The following is a 19,182-nucleotide window of genomic DNA, read 5'->3' as shown; positions in this document are numbered from 1 at the left end:
CAATGGGATTCTGATTTGCATAATCTACTGTGTGGTTATTTTTATTATTTACTATTTTAATCACATTACATATCTGAATAAACCATTTAAGAAGGAGAAGAAGAAGAAGAAGAGGAAAAAGGAGAAGTAGGGAAAATAAGTTGTTCACTCTGCTACTCATTACATGCATAACAGTTCTACATTATGCACATACTGTAGGTAAAATGCACATAGGTTCAAGGTTCAAGGTTCTTTATTGTCAATCTGACATAGCTACAGAGTAATTATGCAGTTGAAAATCTTATGTCACAGGCTTCTCCAACAATGCAACATAATAACATAACATAATAACAATAAGAGCATGAGCAACACAAAAATAATAATAGTTATAAAAATGAAATAAAGTTATGATGTGGAATAGTGCAGTACGAGTCTATATACAAGTTATTGGAATGATATATATTAGGTATTAGATACATACTACTGAGTAGCAGATGAATGTTTGATGTTGTTTCAACAGTTCAATTTTTTAACAGTCTCACTGCCCGCGGGAAGAAACTGTCTCCGAATCTTCTTGTCCTTGCCAGGATGCTGCGGTAACGTCTGCCAGACGGCAACAGAAAGAACAGTTTGTGGCTGGGGTGATGGGGGTCTTTGATAATCCGTAGTGATTTCTTCCTGAGCCGCTGGGAGTAAAGGTCCTCCATGGATGGCAGCTCCGTCCTGGTGATGTGCTGTGCAGTTTTCACCACCCTCTGTAAAGCCTTACGATCGAGGTCGGTGCAGCTGCCGTACCAGGCCGTCATGCTGCCAGTGAGGATACTCTCTATCGTGCACCTGTAGAAGTTGCAGAGTATCCTGGAATCCATTTTGAACCTCCTCAACCTGCGGAGGAAGAAGAGCCGCTGTCGAGCTTTCTTGGTGATGGTGGTGGTGTGAAGAGACCATGTCAGGTCCTCAGTGATGTGGACCCCAAGGAACCTGAAGCTTTTGACTCTCTCCACCGTAGTCCCATTGATGGCGATGGGGGCGTGTCCCTCTCCCTGCTGCTTCCTGTAGTCCACAATCAGCTCCTTTGTTTTGCTGATGTTGAGATGGAGGTTGTTATCCTGGCACCAAGATGTCAGGTTTTCGACCTCCTCTCTGTACGCCGTCTCGTCATCGTCTGTGATCTGGCCGATGACGGTCGTGTCTGTTTACATTATATCCAGGCCATTCCTTGTTTTTGAACTAAGAGCTCTGGCTGTCTTTTCATAGTAGTGTATATTTTAATTCACTCGTTGTATTACTTTGTGTTTAAATTAAGATGCAATGTCGTTGCTGAGGGAAAGTCCTTCTGCTGTTCATATGATACCAATAAGTGACTGTCATGGAAAATGTATCAGGATTTTCAACTTCAAGACATACAAACAACGGCACAGATATGTTTTGCTGATCTTGAGCTATCTTGTTGTAAGGCAGAATCATAGAATTTTTTTAACTTTCCATCACGTGTGGCGCCTAATTCAGTTTGTTTCCTCTTTTTGTTTTAACCCCACCGTGAAATGTCTTAGGTTACTCTTAAACAGTCCCCACCATCTGTCGACACAACTGAATGAGAACTGATAGTGCCAATTGTGTATTAAAAATAAATCCATGGCAGTTTAGTTATTACAATACTCTCCAAAAACAGGTTTCTCTGAAAGTCTGGTGTAGCAGCTACATATACAGGAAGTGGAATATATTCCTGTGGAACAATCGACAGACACACAGACACAAAACAGACATACAAATAAGCATTTATGTACAAAGAATATTTTAACATTGCTACTATCTGTTTAAAAAACTGGAAATGGTATAGGTGTTTGTTCATTGAGTTAGACTGTGTTTTTCGTATTGAGATGGAACAGTTTTAACATGTTTCTCTTCCAATTGAGATTAACACCTTTGAAATGTATTGCTAGCATGTGTGATAGTTCAGCTGAAATTATTATAAAAATGACACAAAGTAATTGGTACCACTTTACAATAAGACTACCCTTATAAAGGATTCATAAAGGGTTTATAATTAGGTTATGAATTAGGTTGTAAACACTTTATTAATCATTAAGAACCATTTATAAACGGACCCTCACTATTGCGGTAAGCGTGTTGTAACTTCCGGTTGTTGTTGTCACCTCCGGGTATCCTGTGTGCCTGTTCTGCTGCTGCTAAATCGATCGTTTTAAAACTCTTGTTCACGGCAACTGCCTGACGTTGTAATCACATGTTACTACAGATTAAGCACTCACAACTCTCCTTTTCTTAGCGACTGTAACTCCACAGTTGCCTACACTCTTTTCGGGTTTGCTAACGGTAGCTACTTTAGCTTGATAGATGGCTCTTTCCCTACCATCCGGTGCTATTTCCTGCTCTACCTGTCTCATGTTTGGTTATTCCCCTACCTCCTTTACTGGTACCGATACATGTGTTAAATGTAGTATAGTTGTTAGGTTGGAGGCGGGAATCATAGCCATAGAAGCCCGGCTCCGCATTTTAGAAAGTAACTCAGCTACAGTAAAGCCCATCTTAGTCGGTGCGGACCGGCAAAAGGTAGCTCCTACTAGCCGTCCCCCGACAACTCCCGAGCAGCAGGGAGACTGGGTGACTGTTCAGAAGGGGCATAACGCGAAACCCGCAGGTCCCCACCAACCCGTTCACGTATCTAACAGATATTCCCCACTCAGCGAGGCACCCGCTGAGAAGCCAACTCTGGTTATTGGTAGCTCTGTTATGAGACACGTGAACTTAGAGACCAAAGCCTCCACAGTCACATGCATTCCGGGGGCCAGAGCGGGCGACGTTGAGGCGCATCTTAAACTACTGGCTAAAAATAAACGTAAATACAGTAGGATTGTTATTCACGTCAGTGGTAATGATGTTCGTTTACGCCAATCAGAATGCACCAAAGTTAATGTGGCGTCAGTGTGTAGTTATGCTAAAACAATGTCGGACACCGTAATTTTCTCTGGTCCCCTCCCCAATCTGATCAATGACGACATGTATAGCCGCATGTCATCATTTCAGCGCTGGTTGTCTTGGTGGTGCCCAGCAAACGATGTGGGCTTCGTAAATAATTGGACAGCCTTCTGGGGAAAACCTGGTCTAATTAAGAGAGACGGCATTCATCCTACTTTGGAAGGTGCAAATCTCATTTCGGCAAACATTTCAGGGCTTTGTGGACGTAATCCATGACAAACTGGAGTTGAGACCAGGAGACGGAGTCGCAGTCTTACACGCTTCTCTGCGCTCTCTCCTGGGCAGTCATCCATAGGAATTCCGAACCCAATAAAATACCCAATATTAACGGTGTGTGTGTCTGCCCAAGGACAATTTAAGGTAAAACCTAATAGAGGTGTCATACATAATAACCTAATAAAAGTAAATGTAACAACTACTACAGTGCAACAAAACAGGAAGATTAAATGTGGTCTCTTAAACATAAGATCTCTAGCATCTAAAGCAATATTGGTAAATTATTTAATATCAGATTATAATATTGATATATCCTGTCTCACTGAAACTTGGTTGAGACATGAAGAATATGTCAGCATAAATGAGGCCACTCCACCCAGCCATACCAATACTCATATTGCTCGAGGCACAGGCCGAGGAGGTGGAGTTGCAGCCATCTTTGACTCAAATTTACTTATCAATACTAAACCAAAATTAAATTATACCTCCTTTGAAAGTCTTGTTTTTAGTCTTACGCATCCGACCTGGAAAACTTTGCAGCCAATCTTATTTGTTACAGTGTACCGTGCACCAGGTCCTTATTCAGAATTCTTATCAGAATTCTCTGAGTTTTTATCAACTTTGGTACTTAAAACAGATAAAGTAATTATCGTAGGTGACTTTAATATTCATGTTGACGATGATAAAAATAGCCTTACTGTTGCATTTAACTCTATATTAGATTCTGTTGGTTTCCGTCAGAGTGTAAATAAACCAACCCACTGTTATAATCACACTCTCGACCTTGTTCTGATTTATGGTATTGAAATTGAGCAACTATTGGTCGAACCGCATAATCCTGCTTTATCCGACCATTTCTTAGTAACTTTTGAAGTACTGTTACTAGACTACAAACCATTAGTCAAAAGTTCCTGCAGCAGAAACCTATCTGTTAGTGCGATAGCCAAATTTAAGGAAGAGATTCCACCAATACTTAACTCGATAGCATGTCTGCATGTAAGGGAGGAAACTTATACAAAATGTACACCACCCCAAATTGATCATATTGTGATAGTGCTACAGATGTGCTGCGAATAAAATTAGACTCTGTTGCTCCTTTGAAAAAGAAGAAAATAAAACAACATAGACTAGCTCCATGGCATAATGCCGAAACCCGCAAAATAAAGCAAAAGTTGAGACAACTTGAAAGGATATGGCGTTCCACTAAACTTGAAGAATCTCGTTTAATTTGGCATATTACTCTCAATGAATATAAGAAAGCACTGCGTAAAGCGAGAGCAGCTTACTACTCTTCAATAATAGATGAGAATAAGAATAATGCAAGATTTCTTTTCAGCACTGTAGCCAGGCTGACAGCCAGAGAGAGAGAGCCACAGCTCTATTGAGCCTTCTATTCCCATAGCACTCAGTAGTAATGATTTTATGTGCTTTTTTAACGATAAAATTGTTACTATTAGAAACCAAATTAATGACCTCTTGCCTTTGACCAGTATAGTGTTATCAACAGCTCCCGGAAACGTAAGTTCTAATATTACACTAGATAGTAAATTAGAATGCTTTTCAGCCATAAACCTTGAACAATTAAATTCAATGATTCTCTCTTCTAAACCATCAACGTGTATCTTAGACCCGATTCCAACTAAGCTGTTAAAGGACGTTTTTCCATTATTTAGCACTTCTTTATTAAATATTATGAATATGTCTTTATTATCAGGCTATGTTCCACAATCATTCAAAGTAGCAGTGATAAAACCGCTTCTTAAAAAGCACAACCTCGATCCAGAGGTTTTAGCCAACTATAGACCTATTTCTAATCTTCCGTTCCTCTCAAAAATTCTTGAGAAAGCAGTCGCAAAACAGTTATGTGATTACTTAAAAAACAATGATTTATTTGAAGATTTTCAGTCTGGCTTTAGAACACATCATAGCACAGAGACAGCTCTGGTTAAAGTCACAAATGACCTTCTAATAGCCTCAGACAAAGGACTTGTCTCTATTCTTGTTTTGCTCGATCTCAGTGCTGCATTTGATACTATCGACCATTATATCCTATTGCAAAGACTAGAGCACTTAGTTGGCATACAGGGAACTGCTTTAGGCTGGTTTAGGTCCAATCTATCTGAACGCTCTCAGTTTGTATGTGTCAACGATGAATCTTCCATGCAGACCAAAGTTAGCCATGGAGTGCCACAGGGCTCAGTGCTTGGACCTATTTTGTTCACATTATATATGCTTCCGTTAGGCAATATTATAAGGAATCATTCTGTACATTTAGAATCTACGAAACAAATTATCTAAAGATATACTAACTATGGATGGCATTAATTTGGCCTCCAGTGAGACTGTAAGGAATCTTGGTGTTATATTTGATCAGGATTTATCCCTTAACGCCCACATAAAATCAATTTCAAGGACCGCCTACTTCCATCTACGTAACATTGCAATCAGGCATATCTTGCCTCAAAACGATGCAGAGAAATTAGTCCATGCATTTGTTACTTCAAGGCTGGATTATTGTAACTCTTTATTATCAGGGTGTCCCAAGAAGTCAGTTAAGTCGCTTCAGCTGATTCAAAATGCTGCAGCTCGTGTACTAACCAGAGTTAGGAAAAGGGACCACATTACTCCTGTTCTGGCTGTACTGGCTCCCTATAGAACACAGGATAGAATTTAAAATTATTCTTCTCGCCTACAAAGCCCTTAATGGGCAGGCGCCATCTTACCTTAAAGGGGACCTATCATGCAAAATGCACTTTTGTATGTCTTTTATACATGAATATGTGTCCCCGGTGTTCCAGGCAACTCACCAAGTGTCAGAAAACACAACCCTCTCTATTTTCCTCCATACCCAAATCTCTAAAAAAGGGGCTGCAACGGATCTGATAAAAACTGATCCAGATTTGAACACTGTCCTGACGTCAGGACGGTGGCGCTACGGCTATTGGGCCAACTCTGCACCTATCAGGGGAATGTGGGGTTGGGCCACGGCCGGCCATTGCCGCTCGAAAGCGCTGGAGACGCTGTAGTACATATGCCAGGCCTGTAAGTGGCGCTGTAGTCTGCCACAAAAGCAGCGAAGAAGACTTCCTGCGCATGGTTACCATGGTTACCCTTCTGTTTATTCTCCGCTGTGGCTTTTTTTCTCCCTCCCCGAGGCAAGCGTTTGCTCCTGCTGCTTTAATTCAATGCAATCCCTCCCCGTCGAGGCAAGTACTGTAATTCTCTCCGGTTAGTCCACCAGCAGATGACAAACACCCACCTCTCCGCCTCTTCCAAGGAACGAGGGGACCGTGCGGCAGAGTATCAGTTAGGTTTTCTTTCGCCGGTCAAGATGTCCGTTAAAGTTTAAATCTTCCGGACAAAATTAGAAAAGTGCCGGTCAAAGGTCTTCTTTGTTATTTATTGAGCTTTAAAACAAATGAATAACGACTCTATATAATAATAGGCTATAATAAAACACGGAGGACGGAGATCTATTTTTCTCCCCCTCTTCTGACTTGATCAGAGCAGTGCACGCCACGCTCCCCTCTCCTGCAGGGGGGCGTGGTCAGCTGCAGCTCACAGAATCAGCCCCCTGCAAAAACAGGGCTGGAGAACAGCAAATAGAGCGAAATGAGGCATGGCTAAAATGCATGATCTGTTTGGTATTTTGAAAACAGAAACATATAAATATACCTTATATAGGTATGGCCCTACAATATATAATTTAAATATAGCATGATAGGTCCACTTTAACCATATATTTTTTGAAAATCGTTTGCATGTGTTCACCTTCGGAAAATTATGTTTTAATAAAATAACATGAAATATGAATATGATATAAAGATGATCAGAGTGTTGCTGCTGAATATGTTACAGAAAGATGTGAGCGAAGACATGACTACTTCAAGTGATGCATGTAATTGATGTTTGACTGCTTCCATCTAGTGGCTGTCACTTCACATTACAGGTCTTAGTATAACTTTAAAATACCCTTTTTCACATTGCACTATTTTGACTCCTAGATCACAACTATTATTTTCATATTTCAAAAGTGTATGTGCAGATTTTTTTACTAGCGAAAAAAGGCTTTATCCAGGAATGTAAGGATGAATGTTTCAGTGTCTAAATAGCAGGTGGAGTTACTGCAAAAAAACTGCGCACAAAACAATTATTATTGGATATGATTGAATTGTAATTCAAGGGCACATTTTTTTGTCAGAAAAAGAAGAAAAAAACTAATATCGAGCCACCACCAGGTGTCATGCTCATGCTGGCCAGAACACTAGCTGATATTTGCTTGTAATGCACAAAGCCACTTGCTGTTTTTTTTATATCAAATGATGTCAAGTAGACAACAACCAACGTTGCAACTTCGGCCAATGTTTTGCCACTTTTGGTTTAATAAAATGTACAATTTTAATGTAAATGTATTATAAAACCACACTTTTGGCTCTGACATAATTTCGGTCAAACTTGTTTTTACATGTTATTGCAAAAACATGGGGAAACTGGTATATATGTCAACACCTCTACTGTGCTGGCAAACAAAGGAGAAATATGACCCAATGGGGGAAAACAGACAAAGTAATTATGACTATCTTTTCTGCATTTCCTCTCATCCTCATATTTTCATGTTAGGCAAAACAGATGCTTGATACAATACCGTTTGAATTACAATTTTTTTCTAACTTGCCCATGTTAATGAAAATTCTGCTTAACAAACAAGTTATAATAAATATGTTTCATGAGTCACACTGCCCACACAGTTGTTTTAAGTTATAGATGCATGGGACCTTTCAACAAAACAATGCTGAATTGTCCTAAAAATATTCATATAAAATAAAAATAAAGTACTAAAATCCAATGACATATGCATCCTACTCGTCCGGTGTAGTCACTCAATGCTGCATAGATTTGAAATCACTTTGTCACAATGAAACAACCAAGACTTTTCAATCAAAAACTGCAACATTTCCATTAAAATATTCAATTAAATTAGAAAAAGTCCTACATTCAAACAAATTAGACCATGTCATATTTGTCCAGAGCAGTAATACTATCTAGTATGGTTTTAGAGTCACTGGGTCACATGACAAGGAAGCTATTAAAACATATTTTTTCATAAAATCAATTTATGGCACATCAAAAACCTATTGCCACATTGGACACATTTTATTTATTTATTATTATTTTAGGAAAAATGCTAAAATTGGTAGGATGGCACGGAGGAGCTAAGAAATATCATTGTTTTTCTCTCTGTCATTAAACGGTAAGTATTTGATTGTCTCTAGTGAAACTATGTTGTATATATCAGCTATATCCAACCGCGGTTCTGTTTTTGTGTTAGCATCTCCTCACAAAGCCACATTGTGACACGTGATTGGCTCACATTGCTCTCGCTCCTCCAATCAGAGAGCCGCTCTGGCTCCACCCGCCCCATCACTGGTGGAATACGGGGCAGGAATTCCGGCTATGCGCCGATGACAACGTCGTCGATGCAGGAACTCCCACAGGTATCTGCACAGACGGTAACACCCATGATGACCGTCCGCGAGCGTTACACGTTGTACACGTCTGTTGCCCGGCGACGAGCGTCGTTCAGCTAACCGTCCGCAAGCAACTCGGCCGCACACAGAAGCCCTGATGCTCTGAGTTGGACCGGTGCCCTTTTTCAACTTCAACTCTCTCGCTGGGATTAACTAGAGTAGTTTCCTATCCTATTACTGAATAGTTTTACAGTTTACAGGATTATGGATTTGTTGGAGGTGCTGCATTTGGACGAGCTGTCCCACGGACTGGCCAACTTGTCCATGTTTCCTTACTTTGACATGGCGCACTATATCGTGTCAATCATGGCTCTGAGGGAGCAGCCAGGTAAGAGTATGACCTAAAGTTCAAGTGTGTTTTAACTGTCACAACTTTAAAAGTGTTCACCAAGTTGTTCCAAGTTGCCTTTCCACTTTTGCCAAAGTTTGACCTGGTGAAACCTCGATAATAGACCTATAGCTATATCCTGGTATTTTAAACAGCCCACCGTCATGCCACGCAGCCACTAGGGAGTTTGTTTTGTAACCTAAATGTCAATAGGCCTACACTCAGAGGGTGTTAAATTCAAATGAAATTTTTTTATATATTACATTTGTGCCTAGAATCCGAACCTTACCTTTCTTATGTTCTTGTAATATAAAAGGACATACATTCATGATATTAGCAGTTATTACAAGCTACATGACTCATATTAGCCTATGGCATTTATGTTTTATTCATTATTACTTTGTATAATGACAGTTGTTACCATAATGGTGTCCTAAGTAAATAATAACACCTCTCTGTATTGTGAAATAGTATTCAGCAAGCACTACAAACAACAGATACAAAAAACAATCTTTGTAAAGTTTTTTAATCCCATTATAATTATGAACATTAAATGGTGTAGTTAATAAACTAATCTTATTTTAGAGCACAAACTGCTACCCAGCCACAGTTGATTGTATCAGCGTCTGCTAAAGGCAGATAGTGAGCCCTATGTTATGTCACTGAGATAATGTCTACAGGAACAGGTGGACTTTAACTGCACATGGAGTCCATTTTCCACACTCACAGTCAATTGTAGTCCGCTGTAAATTTACAGTCTATTTTGGAACTTGCCCCACAAAGCATCTGCCCTCGTGACCCTTTAGCCCTACATCCTCTGCACCCATCTATCTTTATGTAGCTGAGAGAGAAACACTGACAGTAGAAACAATATGTCAGAGATCAGCAAACACAACACGTAATCCACTTTACGGACAGGATAGCAATATAACGTTTTAAATCTCAGGATCATTTCAAAAGAGATTCAATAAAACAAGTCAAGACACAGAACACTCAAGTTCTCCTTTTCCCAAAGAAGGCTAGGAATGCATAAATCCCTCAGCCCTCTCTTTCTTCTCAACATCCTGTGTTAGATCTTCCCTTCCGGCTTTGGAGTGCAGTGTGAGAGCTTGCCAGATCTTTTTACACGTTTATGATACTCTGTCACTACAAAGTTATTTTGGGATTTCTAAATATTGCTGTGAAATCCTGTGTAAAAAAATCAGGAGGACAGGGACGTGGAAGAGGAGCTGTGGTTATATGTCAGTCAGTGGTTCCCTTCTACAAGGCCAAAAATAACCAGAAATAAGCCACTTGTTCCTTATCTGGCTATCAGGTTTCAGAACAGAGGAGGGATGCCCTTTTTACAGGCTTGTGTGTCAGTTCGTCTGGCAGCAGGAGAAACGCTGTAGTGGTTCAGACTTGGACAACAACTACACTTTTTCTCATTTACAAGACAAGGCAGTGTTAGTTTGTAAAGATGCATGACAAATGAATTCATGCACAGTAACTATTCCATTATACGATACCTTTGCCCTCATTTAAAATGACTTCAAATGCAAAAACTGTTCTCAGATTACAACAATTGCGTTTGTTTACATCTCCGAAGAGAGACATTTCCAAAAAGGGAACTATCTTTGGTTTGTTTTCATTTCTGTGTACTGACACGAGACAGCCAGCTCTCGATGTTCTCACTTGAGAGGTTAACAGGAATTAAAAATACAACCAGTATGACAGCTGTGGTGTTCTTGGCCTGTATTCCTTAAATTTGACTTTTAAATGAGTCTCCTTCCATGCAAAGTAGGAAACCAGATCTGGGATCGGTAGAGGTGTGTTTGAAGCCCAGCATGTCAGAGCAGTGTATTATATGTCAGTGAAAAACGTAAGCAAAGTAGTGGCTGGAGATGTGGGGAAAATCAATTTAGTGACGATACTGAAGAGTTGACCTTTGTGCCTTTACAACATATTTACACAATGAGTTTATTTATGATAATAATCGATACTAAGTGGTTAGAGACAACTAATAAAACAGCTACAACACACTAATAAATGACATCTCTTTACTGGAATGCCACCTTTAATAACAGGAAAAGACCACACCAAGGCCATATTACAATATAAGAAGATATCGAGTTTCATTGTCAATATATTGAGAGGTGCTAACTCGGACTGCAGCAGTTTGTTTTGCTCAGGAACAAATAGTGATGACACAGCGACGCTGTTTACTATGCTGCACTTGTGAACTGATACTTGGCATTTATGTAGGCTGCGGCTCTCACAGAAGGGAAAGATTCAGTCAGGGGGCCAGACACTCTGCATATTTTATAACCACTCTTTCCTGTTCTGACATTCGTGTGCATATATATATTTTTTCAAACTTCCTCCTCTTCTAACTGTGGTAGATAACGTTTGTTACATCAGACTTCATGTGCACACAAGAGAAACACTGTCTGGTTGTGTCATTGTGGAAGTCGTAATTCAAAATCAGTTAACAGTGATACTTCACTGTTTTTGATGCTGAGGTTGCATGCAATGCCCACTCCGAGCTGCAGCCACATTGATCTTTATATCACTCATCATTAGTTCATTTTGGTGAATGGAAAAACTATGAGGGGCGCACACCCATGGAGAGTTGAAAGGGTGTGTGAGGGAGAGACATGAGGTCAAGGCACTGTGATGGTAAAGGGACAGATGCAAACCGTTGTGCTTAAAAGGAGAAGTTAGTAACTTTAGTTTGGCCCACCCAGTAACATCAGTAGTTAGAGCCGCAGCAGTAAAAGGTACTTTAAAACTCTTCGCACATGATTGCTGCAGTTTAAAAGAAAATGGTGCTCAGTCAAATCTGACCCGAGATACAAAACACATACTTTTTGATACAGTGTGACCTACCCTTTCAGAGGATATCATGGTCTCAGATTAAACAAAAAATCATTAGGATTAATAGAACTCAAAGAAGAAAAAAAAATTCTCAAGAACTTTCAAGAGATTCGTCCCATTTTAACGTTTCTTTTCATGATCAAAGTCATCCAGTGATGGTTGTTAGAAGATGAATGGACACACTGCAAACAGTTACGGCTAATTGCTCATTTGGCATACTTTTAATGGGGTTGTATGCCAAAATGTTTAAAAATGTAGCCTTGTTAATGATTGTGTCTGTGTGCGATGTAGTATCTGCATAACTAGTACTTTTGAGTTTGGTTAACTAACTTAGATTTTGAAAGCACATCTCTTACCTATAAATAAGTAATGTTACATTGTTGTATTGGTACATTTAGTATATGACAGTTAGTTTGCCATTCTATTTTAGCATCATGACTGTACAAAATGATAATATTGTTAAATGTCTTCCATTAGCAACTTTGAAGCTGTAGTTTCAATTGTCTTTTTTGTAATTAAATGAGTGGTAAATTAAACAGCTTCACTATTAATCTGTATTCAGTGAGTGAGAACCAGGTTAAAAGGGAAAGTGTGCAGAGTGAATCCACTGGGAGTCTGCAGAGGAAGCAGATTGAGCTATAAATCCTCCTGGTTTACAGATCTCTCTGCAGGAGTCTATAATCTGTATGTAATCCTCAGATTACCTGTATGGACCTGTGTGTGGCCGTAGTGACCGGGGACAAGTGGTTCAGGGTTGACTGAGAAGTACCTGTCTAAGGTTAATTGTATATCTAAGTGCATGTTGGCGGCATTCATTTGTTAGAGTTAGAGAAGTCAGTCTTATTTGTCCATCTCTGAAAAGTAGATAAAGTTATACAAGTATAGAACATTTCTCGGTGTTGTGATTTGTTCAGAGCCTGTTACTGTATGACACCTAATAGTTACAACAAACCTTCCCTTCATAGTGAAGATTACAGAAGTAGCATTATATCAGTTTCCAGTTGTATAAGTAATACAGTGTTCTTTTGATCATGGTTGTAACAGAGGGAACATTGAGCCGATGATAGATATCAGCAGAGAACTGATATGGTTGTAACTGTAAATGTCAAGTCTGTGCACTTTGAACTGTAGGCAAATATTGTAACTGCGCTTGACAAATATCTGTATTTGTTCCCTCTAACTAGTTAATATTTATACAGTTCCAGGGATTGGGAGAACAAAGCTCAGTTGCACAATGTATAGTTGTTCATTTAATCTGTTTATGACTAGAGTGTTTGTGGCAGTTTGTGCTTAGGATCTTTTTTGCCAGTTTACCTTTGTACCGTTGTTTTGTTTTGTGTTTTTTTACTACATGCAATAATGTGTGATCTAGAGCAGCAGTTCTCATACTGTGGTTCGCAGACCGTACTGCAGGTGGTCCGTAAAAAAAAAAAAGCGAAATAGAATCCACTATTTATTATCAACGATTTTCGCAGTTCACCTCATATGCAAACTGTAAAAATAAGTACATATACTGTATAAACGTAGTGTTAAAACGCAGATATTTGTTATTGTTAATTATGGACAACACTTAATTTCACCACTGGTTACCCATGGTTACGTGTGCGCGTGCAACACCACAAACATGGATCGGTGGCTAGCATCAGGTTCTCTGAAGAGAAAAGAGGTTAACGTTACCGTTAATGAAGATAATGAGAGTGAGTCGGAGGCGTCTACAAGCCAGATTCTGCAGAAAAAAACAAAGAAAGGGAAGATTAAGAGAAAATACAATGGGAACTACTTGGAACTGGGATTTAACTACACAGGCACTGAAGATGAGCCTTCGCCAGTATGCGTTCTGTGCTACGAGACACTGGCTAACGAGAGCCTAAAACCAGCTAATCTTCGCCGTCAATCTTGGAATCTAAAGGCCAAAAGTATGAAACTCCACGTCTACCTCTAATACCCCGACAACAGAACTGAGGGCTGCAGAAATGGCCTTTAAGTCTACCCTAAAAAAAGCCAGTCTCTCAGGCATCATTACTGTCATTATTTAAATCCCATAATTACAGTGAAGACTGTTAGGTGCTTATTTTGGAAACCATTCAACATCAACAACAACGGTAATTGCAGTGTGTTAGTAACTTCAGACCCAGGAGGAATGCTAATACCTTATTGATGGAAATGATAACACATATGGGGGACTGAATGAACTCTGCATCACAGTACTGATAATCATACTTGTGTTCTCATGCAGGCGTCCTCCAGCTCTCCAGAGTCAGCCCCCTGGCCTGCTGGTTCAGCTCCATGCTCTTCTGTTTCGGGGGGGCAGTGCTGTCTGCCATCATGCTGGCCGAGCCCGTTGTTGCTCCTCTGTCCAACAGCACCAGCGTTCTGCTCGCTTCCATCACCTGGTAAATATCTTGAGTCTGAAAAACAGTATAGGAGGTAGAGAACAGAGCAGAACGATTATTCAAAGGACCCTTTTCAACTTAGAAGAAAAGGTTCACTTGTGAAGAAATAGGAAACAACTTAATTGCCTGTAAAGGAAGCATGTAATGTGGAAGGCTTTGATGAAACAGAGAGGTTATTGTAGAGTTCCCATGTCCTAAAATAAAGCCTTTGGTTCCCTCTAGTGGTGGCACATATTATCACAGTCTCCTCAGAAACTACACAGCACCCTCTGCTGGTGAATTCATTTCAATTCAATTCATGGCTTTATGGTCATTTGCACATTAGCTACAGTGTAGATATGGCAATGAAAAAGGTACAGGCTCCTCCAGCCGTGCAACATGAATATATATAGGACATAGAACAAATAAAACAGATAAAATAGTGCAAGAGAATGTTTTGAGATGTGCAAGTAAATACAAATACAATAGAAATAGTGCAAGAAGAGTCTATAAAAGTAAATGGAATATGATATATTAGATAAATAATTAGCAAGATGCAAACAGATGATAATAATAATAATACATGACACTTATATAGCGCTTTTCTATCAACTCAAAGACGCTTTGACAGAGAGAGTAACAAAAACGAAGAAAATACGTAAAGAGACAAACAAACACAGAAAAGGGGGGGGGGGATGGTCAGATGAATGTTTATGAATGTTCTTTAAAAAGTTCAGGCGTTTAATAGTCTTATGAACTCAGGTATTTGACAGAAACTGTCAGGTGACACTGTCAACATGTTTAATGAACTCATAGTTTGCACACAGCAGTTATCTGAGATGTGTGTGTCCACTCTGAATGTGAGTCATGTGTCTCTGCAGGTACCTGGTGTTTTACTGCCCTGTGGACCTGGTGTACTGCTGTGCCGCCCTGCTGCCTCTCAGGCTGGTGCTGACGGGGATGAAGGAAGTGACCCGGACGTGGAAGGTGCTGGGGGGGGTCATCCAGGCACACAACAAATACAATGACAGTATGCTGGTGATGATTGCCATCGGGTGGGCTAAAGGTCAGTAGCTGAGGGTGCATGCAGTCGGACTTTTAGATGTATTATATACAAATAATTAATAATCTGTATCAACCAGGTGTCTTTTCTACCCCCACTAGGTGCTGGAGGTGGTCTGATAAGTAATTTTGAGCAGCTTGTTCGAGGCGTTTGGAAACCGGAGACTAATGAGCTCCTCAAAATGTCTTAGTAAGTCTCCTATATGACTCTTTTACATTTTTGTTTTAGCGTGGATTAAGAAAACAAGATATAACATTTTGATTATTTAGCTGCTCATACTGAGTACTACAGATTAGGGTCTAAATAAACAACTGTTATAAACAACCACCATTACAAAATAATAGCTTATTTCTTCTCAAAACATTATTAGTTGCGTAACTAATGTTACCTAAAAACCAAAAAACATACCCCAATACATATTATACATAGTTTTTATTAGGAACAAACTGATTGACAAGTCATGACAATTTAATTATAGAACAAAACAGCTATGAGATATGAGTATTGCTCTGAGGGTCTGTGGGGACCCCTGGCGGTAGTATGAGGAATTACGTATTAAAATATGATTTGATGGTTAAGGGGAGGCCATGTACATTCATCGTGATAATGTGTGTCTCTGGTATAGGTCATTTGCTTTTAATCATTCAAATGTATAAGCTGTGATCTCTTCTTAGTATGTTTTAAAGTATTATATCATAACCCTTCTGTTATTGCATGTCTGTTCAGCCCCACTAAGATCACCCTGATAGGGGCGGTGCTGTTTGCTCTGCAGCAGACCCACTACCTGCCTCTGAAGAAGCGCCACCTGATGCTCATCTACACCGTCTTCACCGTAGTCAACAAGGTCAGTGTGGAATATTTAGAGTAGCCCATAACCAACACTTTGACCTTTAAGATAAACAGCCTATGTGGTACTGATTCATATACACAACAGGAAGGTGTATTCTGGGCCACTTGCTGACCCCTGACAAAGAAAACCATTTATTGCCGTTATTTGTTTATAACTTGATTTAAAGTCAGGAATAACAAATGTTTGGTGCTGTAGCTTACTCCTATGCTGTGGCATCTTGTCTTTGATATGACCTTTCTCCCTCAGCTTTTTGAAGTTTTAGCTGCGGTGACTCACATTAGCTCAGTATTACCCGTAGGGCTGGGGCTTTTGCATCATTTTCATCAGCTTGCATCATCCTCTCTTCTCTTCTCTGGGAAACTTGTGCTCTTGACTGAGACACAGATAAATCTACCATGTCTTCTTTCAACTCTCATTCTGTTAGCTCCCTACGTCTCTGATCTGTCAAATTAGCGCTGAGCCATTTCATCACTTTTAAGGAGTAGCGTCCAAACCTCCTATTTATGACTTTGTGTTCCTGATGATGCAGATGTTGTGCTACTTAATGTGTTTATATGATAGCTAGACCAGCATATCATTAGCTATCCATGAAAATGACAAATGTCTCCGGAAAGGGATCATCAGAAAGTAGAAAAGTCATTGAAGATACTTTCAATGTTTGAGATGCTAACATACATATATTTGATCAACCTAATGATTTGTTTTGTCTTGACATTCTATCTCCTTTAGGCAAGAATGATGCTGACAGGCTCCTCTGTTTCTCCATTCGCTGCCATCGAGTCGACCATCTACAAGACCCTCTTCTCCGGCCACTCCTCTTATGTGGCTCTCACCGATGAAGTAGAGAAAACGTCCATGGATAAAGGCGCTGTCAACGGGACGCCCTCAACCAAAAAGTCCAATGAGAAAGGAGCAGGGAAGCACACCCCGGTCTCTCCTGTCAAAGGACAAAGTGGATCGCTCAAAGCCAAAGACGAGTCAGAGAACGCACAGACGAAACACAGCAAGAAGAAAAACTAGTCAGCCTCCGCCCCATAGCGCCTTTTCACCTCTAAGCAGGGTTGTGGAGTCATTTCTGATTCAGTCGTGTCATGTCAGGACTGAATGTTTTTGTTTTATTTTTCATTTATTGAAAGAAATAGTTTTTGTCTAATACATTTCTTAGAATGCAATTGAAATCTGACTGCTGAAATATTATTTAATTTAGAGTTGACTCCGACCGACCCTGCACCTTATTGTGGGATAATCACCCCGTCCTTAAAGTACTGTGATATTTACCGCTGTTGGATGTGAACATCACACCGTCCTTGGGCTGATTGCACACTTGCAGTACAATCTGTAGCTTAATTTCTAATATATATTTCATATGAGTACGAGCTGTTGATAGTTTTATCTCTGGGTTTGAGGATCAGTGCTGTGCACCTTCTGATCTATGAATGTCTGTGTGTCTTTTCCAGCTTCTTGTAAATGCTATATTTCCTACTTTGAAATGGTTAGAAGCTAGAATTTTTTTGAAAAGAGAATATATTCTATGACACTTTAGTCTATTTATACTAAATAATTGCACCCTTGAATGTAATATATTTCCAAATGGAGAAACTGTTTTATTCTATTCTGTGTCTTTGTTGAATGCTCTGAATTACATTTGAAAGCATGAAAATAAACAGGTTTAAATGCACTGGAAAAAAACGTGTATGTAAATTCTAGCCGCTCCGCTTTATCAGACAGACTTTGAAAGTTTGTTTACCATGGACTCAACTCAATATTACATCACCGTAAAGCACCAAACAGATCATTAGTAACATTTTAAAACGTGTAAGTCCCTGATAGAAAGCTCCTAATTAATGCAGAATCAAACATCATGTAGCTGTCTTGGCACATTTGTCCACAGGATAATGTTAACCGATATCTAAATGAGCTGCTGGGTAGTTGATATAAAGCGGCTCAGCGTCCAGAAGTAACCCCCTCTATAGGCTGAAACATTGCATCAGTGTAACATCAGCACCTGATTGATACCTCAGCCTCTTTAAGGCGCTGCTGGAGAGAGATCCCCCAAATCCCCCCCAATTCTCATCTATGTATCCTCAGACGGCAGAAAAAACCCCTTGTGAATACAAATTAAGAACAGAGGAAGGAGGGGGATGTTGAAGAGAAAAGACGTTCAAAGACGATCAAAAGGGATATTCGCTGAGATGAGGTACCTGCCTTTCATACCCCTCAAGTCCACAGACGTCAGATATATGCATGTCAGTTACAGGCTTGTATCTCAAAGTGTTTTTTGCTTTGTGTTAGCGTGTGTTGCTAATGCTGAACCGTGTGACCTGGAAAAATGAAAGACACGTTAATAAGCCGATGTTTTCCTTACACTGCCTCCCATGACAAGAAGGCAGGTGACATGACGACAGCTCAGAGCCTGAAAGCTCCCAGACAATTCTCTTAATGAGGTCCAGACCTGTGTGACCCCCTCCACAATTACTCACTGAACTGAGCAGCCCCCCCACTGTCGAGCCCCTGCTCCTTTCGCCTAAGCTTCACCTGCTCGACAGCACATCTCTGCCTCTTTTTTTATCCCCGGACTTCTTCCATGTTGTCAGGTGTAGAAAACTAATCCTTAAGTAAGCGGGTTTACATGCAGACATGCAATGTATACCCGCAATGCATGCACAAGTTGCTACACCTGACATAGAAGTAGAATAGAGGTCACAGGTATAGCAAGGATGTGGGAAATAACAGATTTTCCTCTTTTCAAACAGACAACACACAACCTGCACACATTGGAAGGACACTGCATGCACACACAGTCCTAAACCTATTCAGAGACATACAGAGACCATGGCATGCTAGCCACAAACAAACCCACACCAGAGAAACACACACACACATACACACATGCACACTGGCACACACTAGTTAGAAAGACAGCTTGGCTAAATACTGGGAGGCCGGGTGAATGTCTGACACTTGAGTCTGCGGCTGTTTTCTTCTTGCCTTTA

At 40.1% G+C, this 19,182-nt stretch overlaps 1 protein-coding gene across 1 annotated transcript; it reads left to right on the top strand.

The window, feature by feature from the left end:
* The first annotated feature begins 8,505 nt into the window (after window positions 1-8,505).
* On the top strand, window positions 8,506-17,878 carry tmem38b (transmembrane protein 38B). The gene is made up of 6 exons (XM_034122699.1): window positions 8,506-9,048; window positions 14,141-14,297; window positions 15,158-15,342; window positions 15,441-15,528; window positions 16,066-16,183; window positions 16,919-17,878. The coding sequence occupies exons 1-6, from the start codon at window positions 8,925-8,927 to the stop codon at window positions 17,207-17,209; spliced, it is 963 nt and encodes a 320-aa protein (XP_033978590.1). The 5' UTR covers window positions 8,506-8,924; the 3' UTR covers window positions 17,210-17,878.
* The last annotated feature ends 1,304 nt before the right edge of the window (window positions 17,879-19,182 follow it).

The sequence above is a fragment of the Trematomus bernacchii genome, unplaced genomic scaffold (genome assembly GCF_902827165.1).
Source record: "Trematomus bernacchii unplaced genomic scaffold, fTreBer1.1, whole genome shotgun sequence".
Taxonomy (NCBI): domain Eukaryota; kingdom Metazoa; phylum Chordata; class Actinopteri; order Perciformes; family Nototheniidae; genus Trematomus; species Trematomus bernacchii.
The sequence above is the reverse complement of the archived record's forward strand: the minus strand, read 5'-3'. Positions and strand labels throughout refer to the sequence as shown.

Coding starts and splice junctions, on each gene's coding strand:
- tmem38b (XM_034122699.1), top strand. CDS start 8,925: ATGGATTTGTTGGAGGTGCTGCATTTGGACGAGCTGTCCCACGGACTG. Junction 9,049..14,140: donor GGCTCTGAGGGAGCAGCCAG/GTAAGAGTATGA, acceptor GTTCTCATGCAG/GCGTCCTCCAGCTCTCCAGA. Junction 16,184..16,918: donor TCTTCACCGTAGTCAACAAG/GTCAGTGTGGAA, acceptor TATCTCCTTTAG/GCAAGAATGATGCTGACAGG.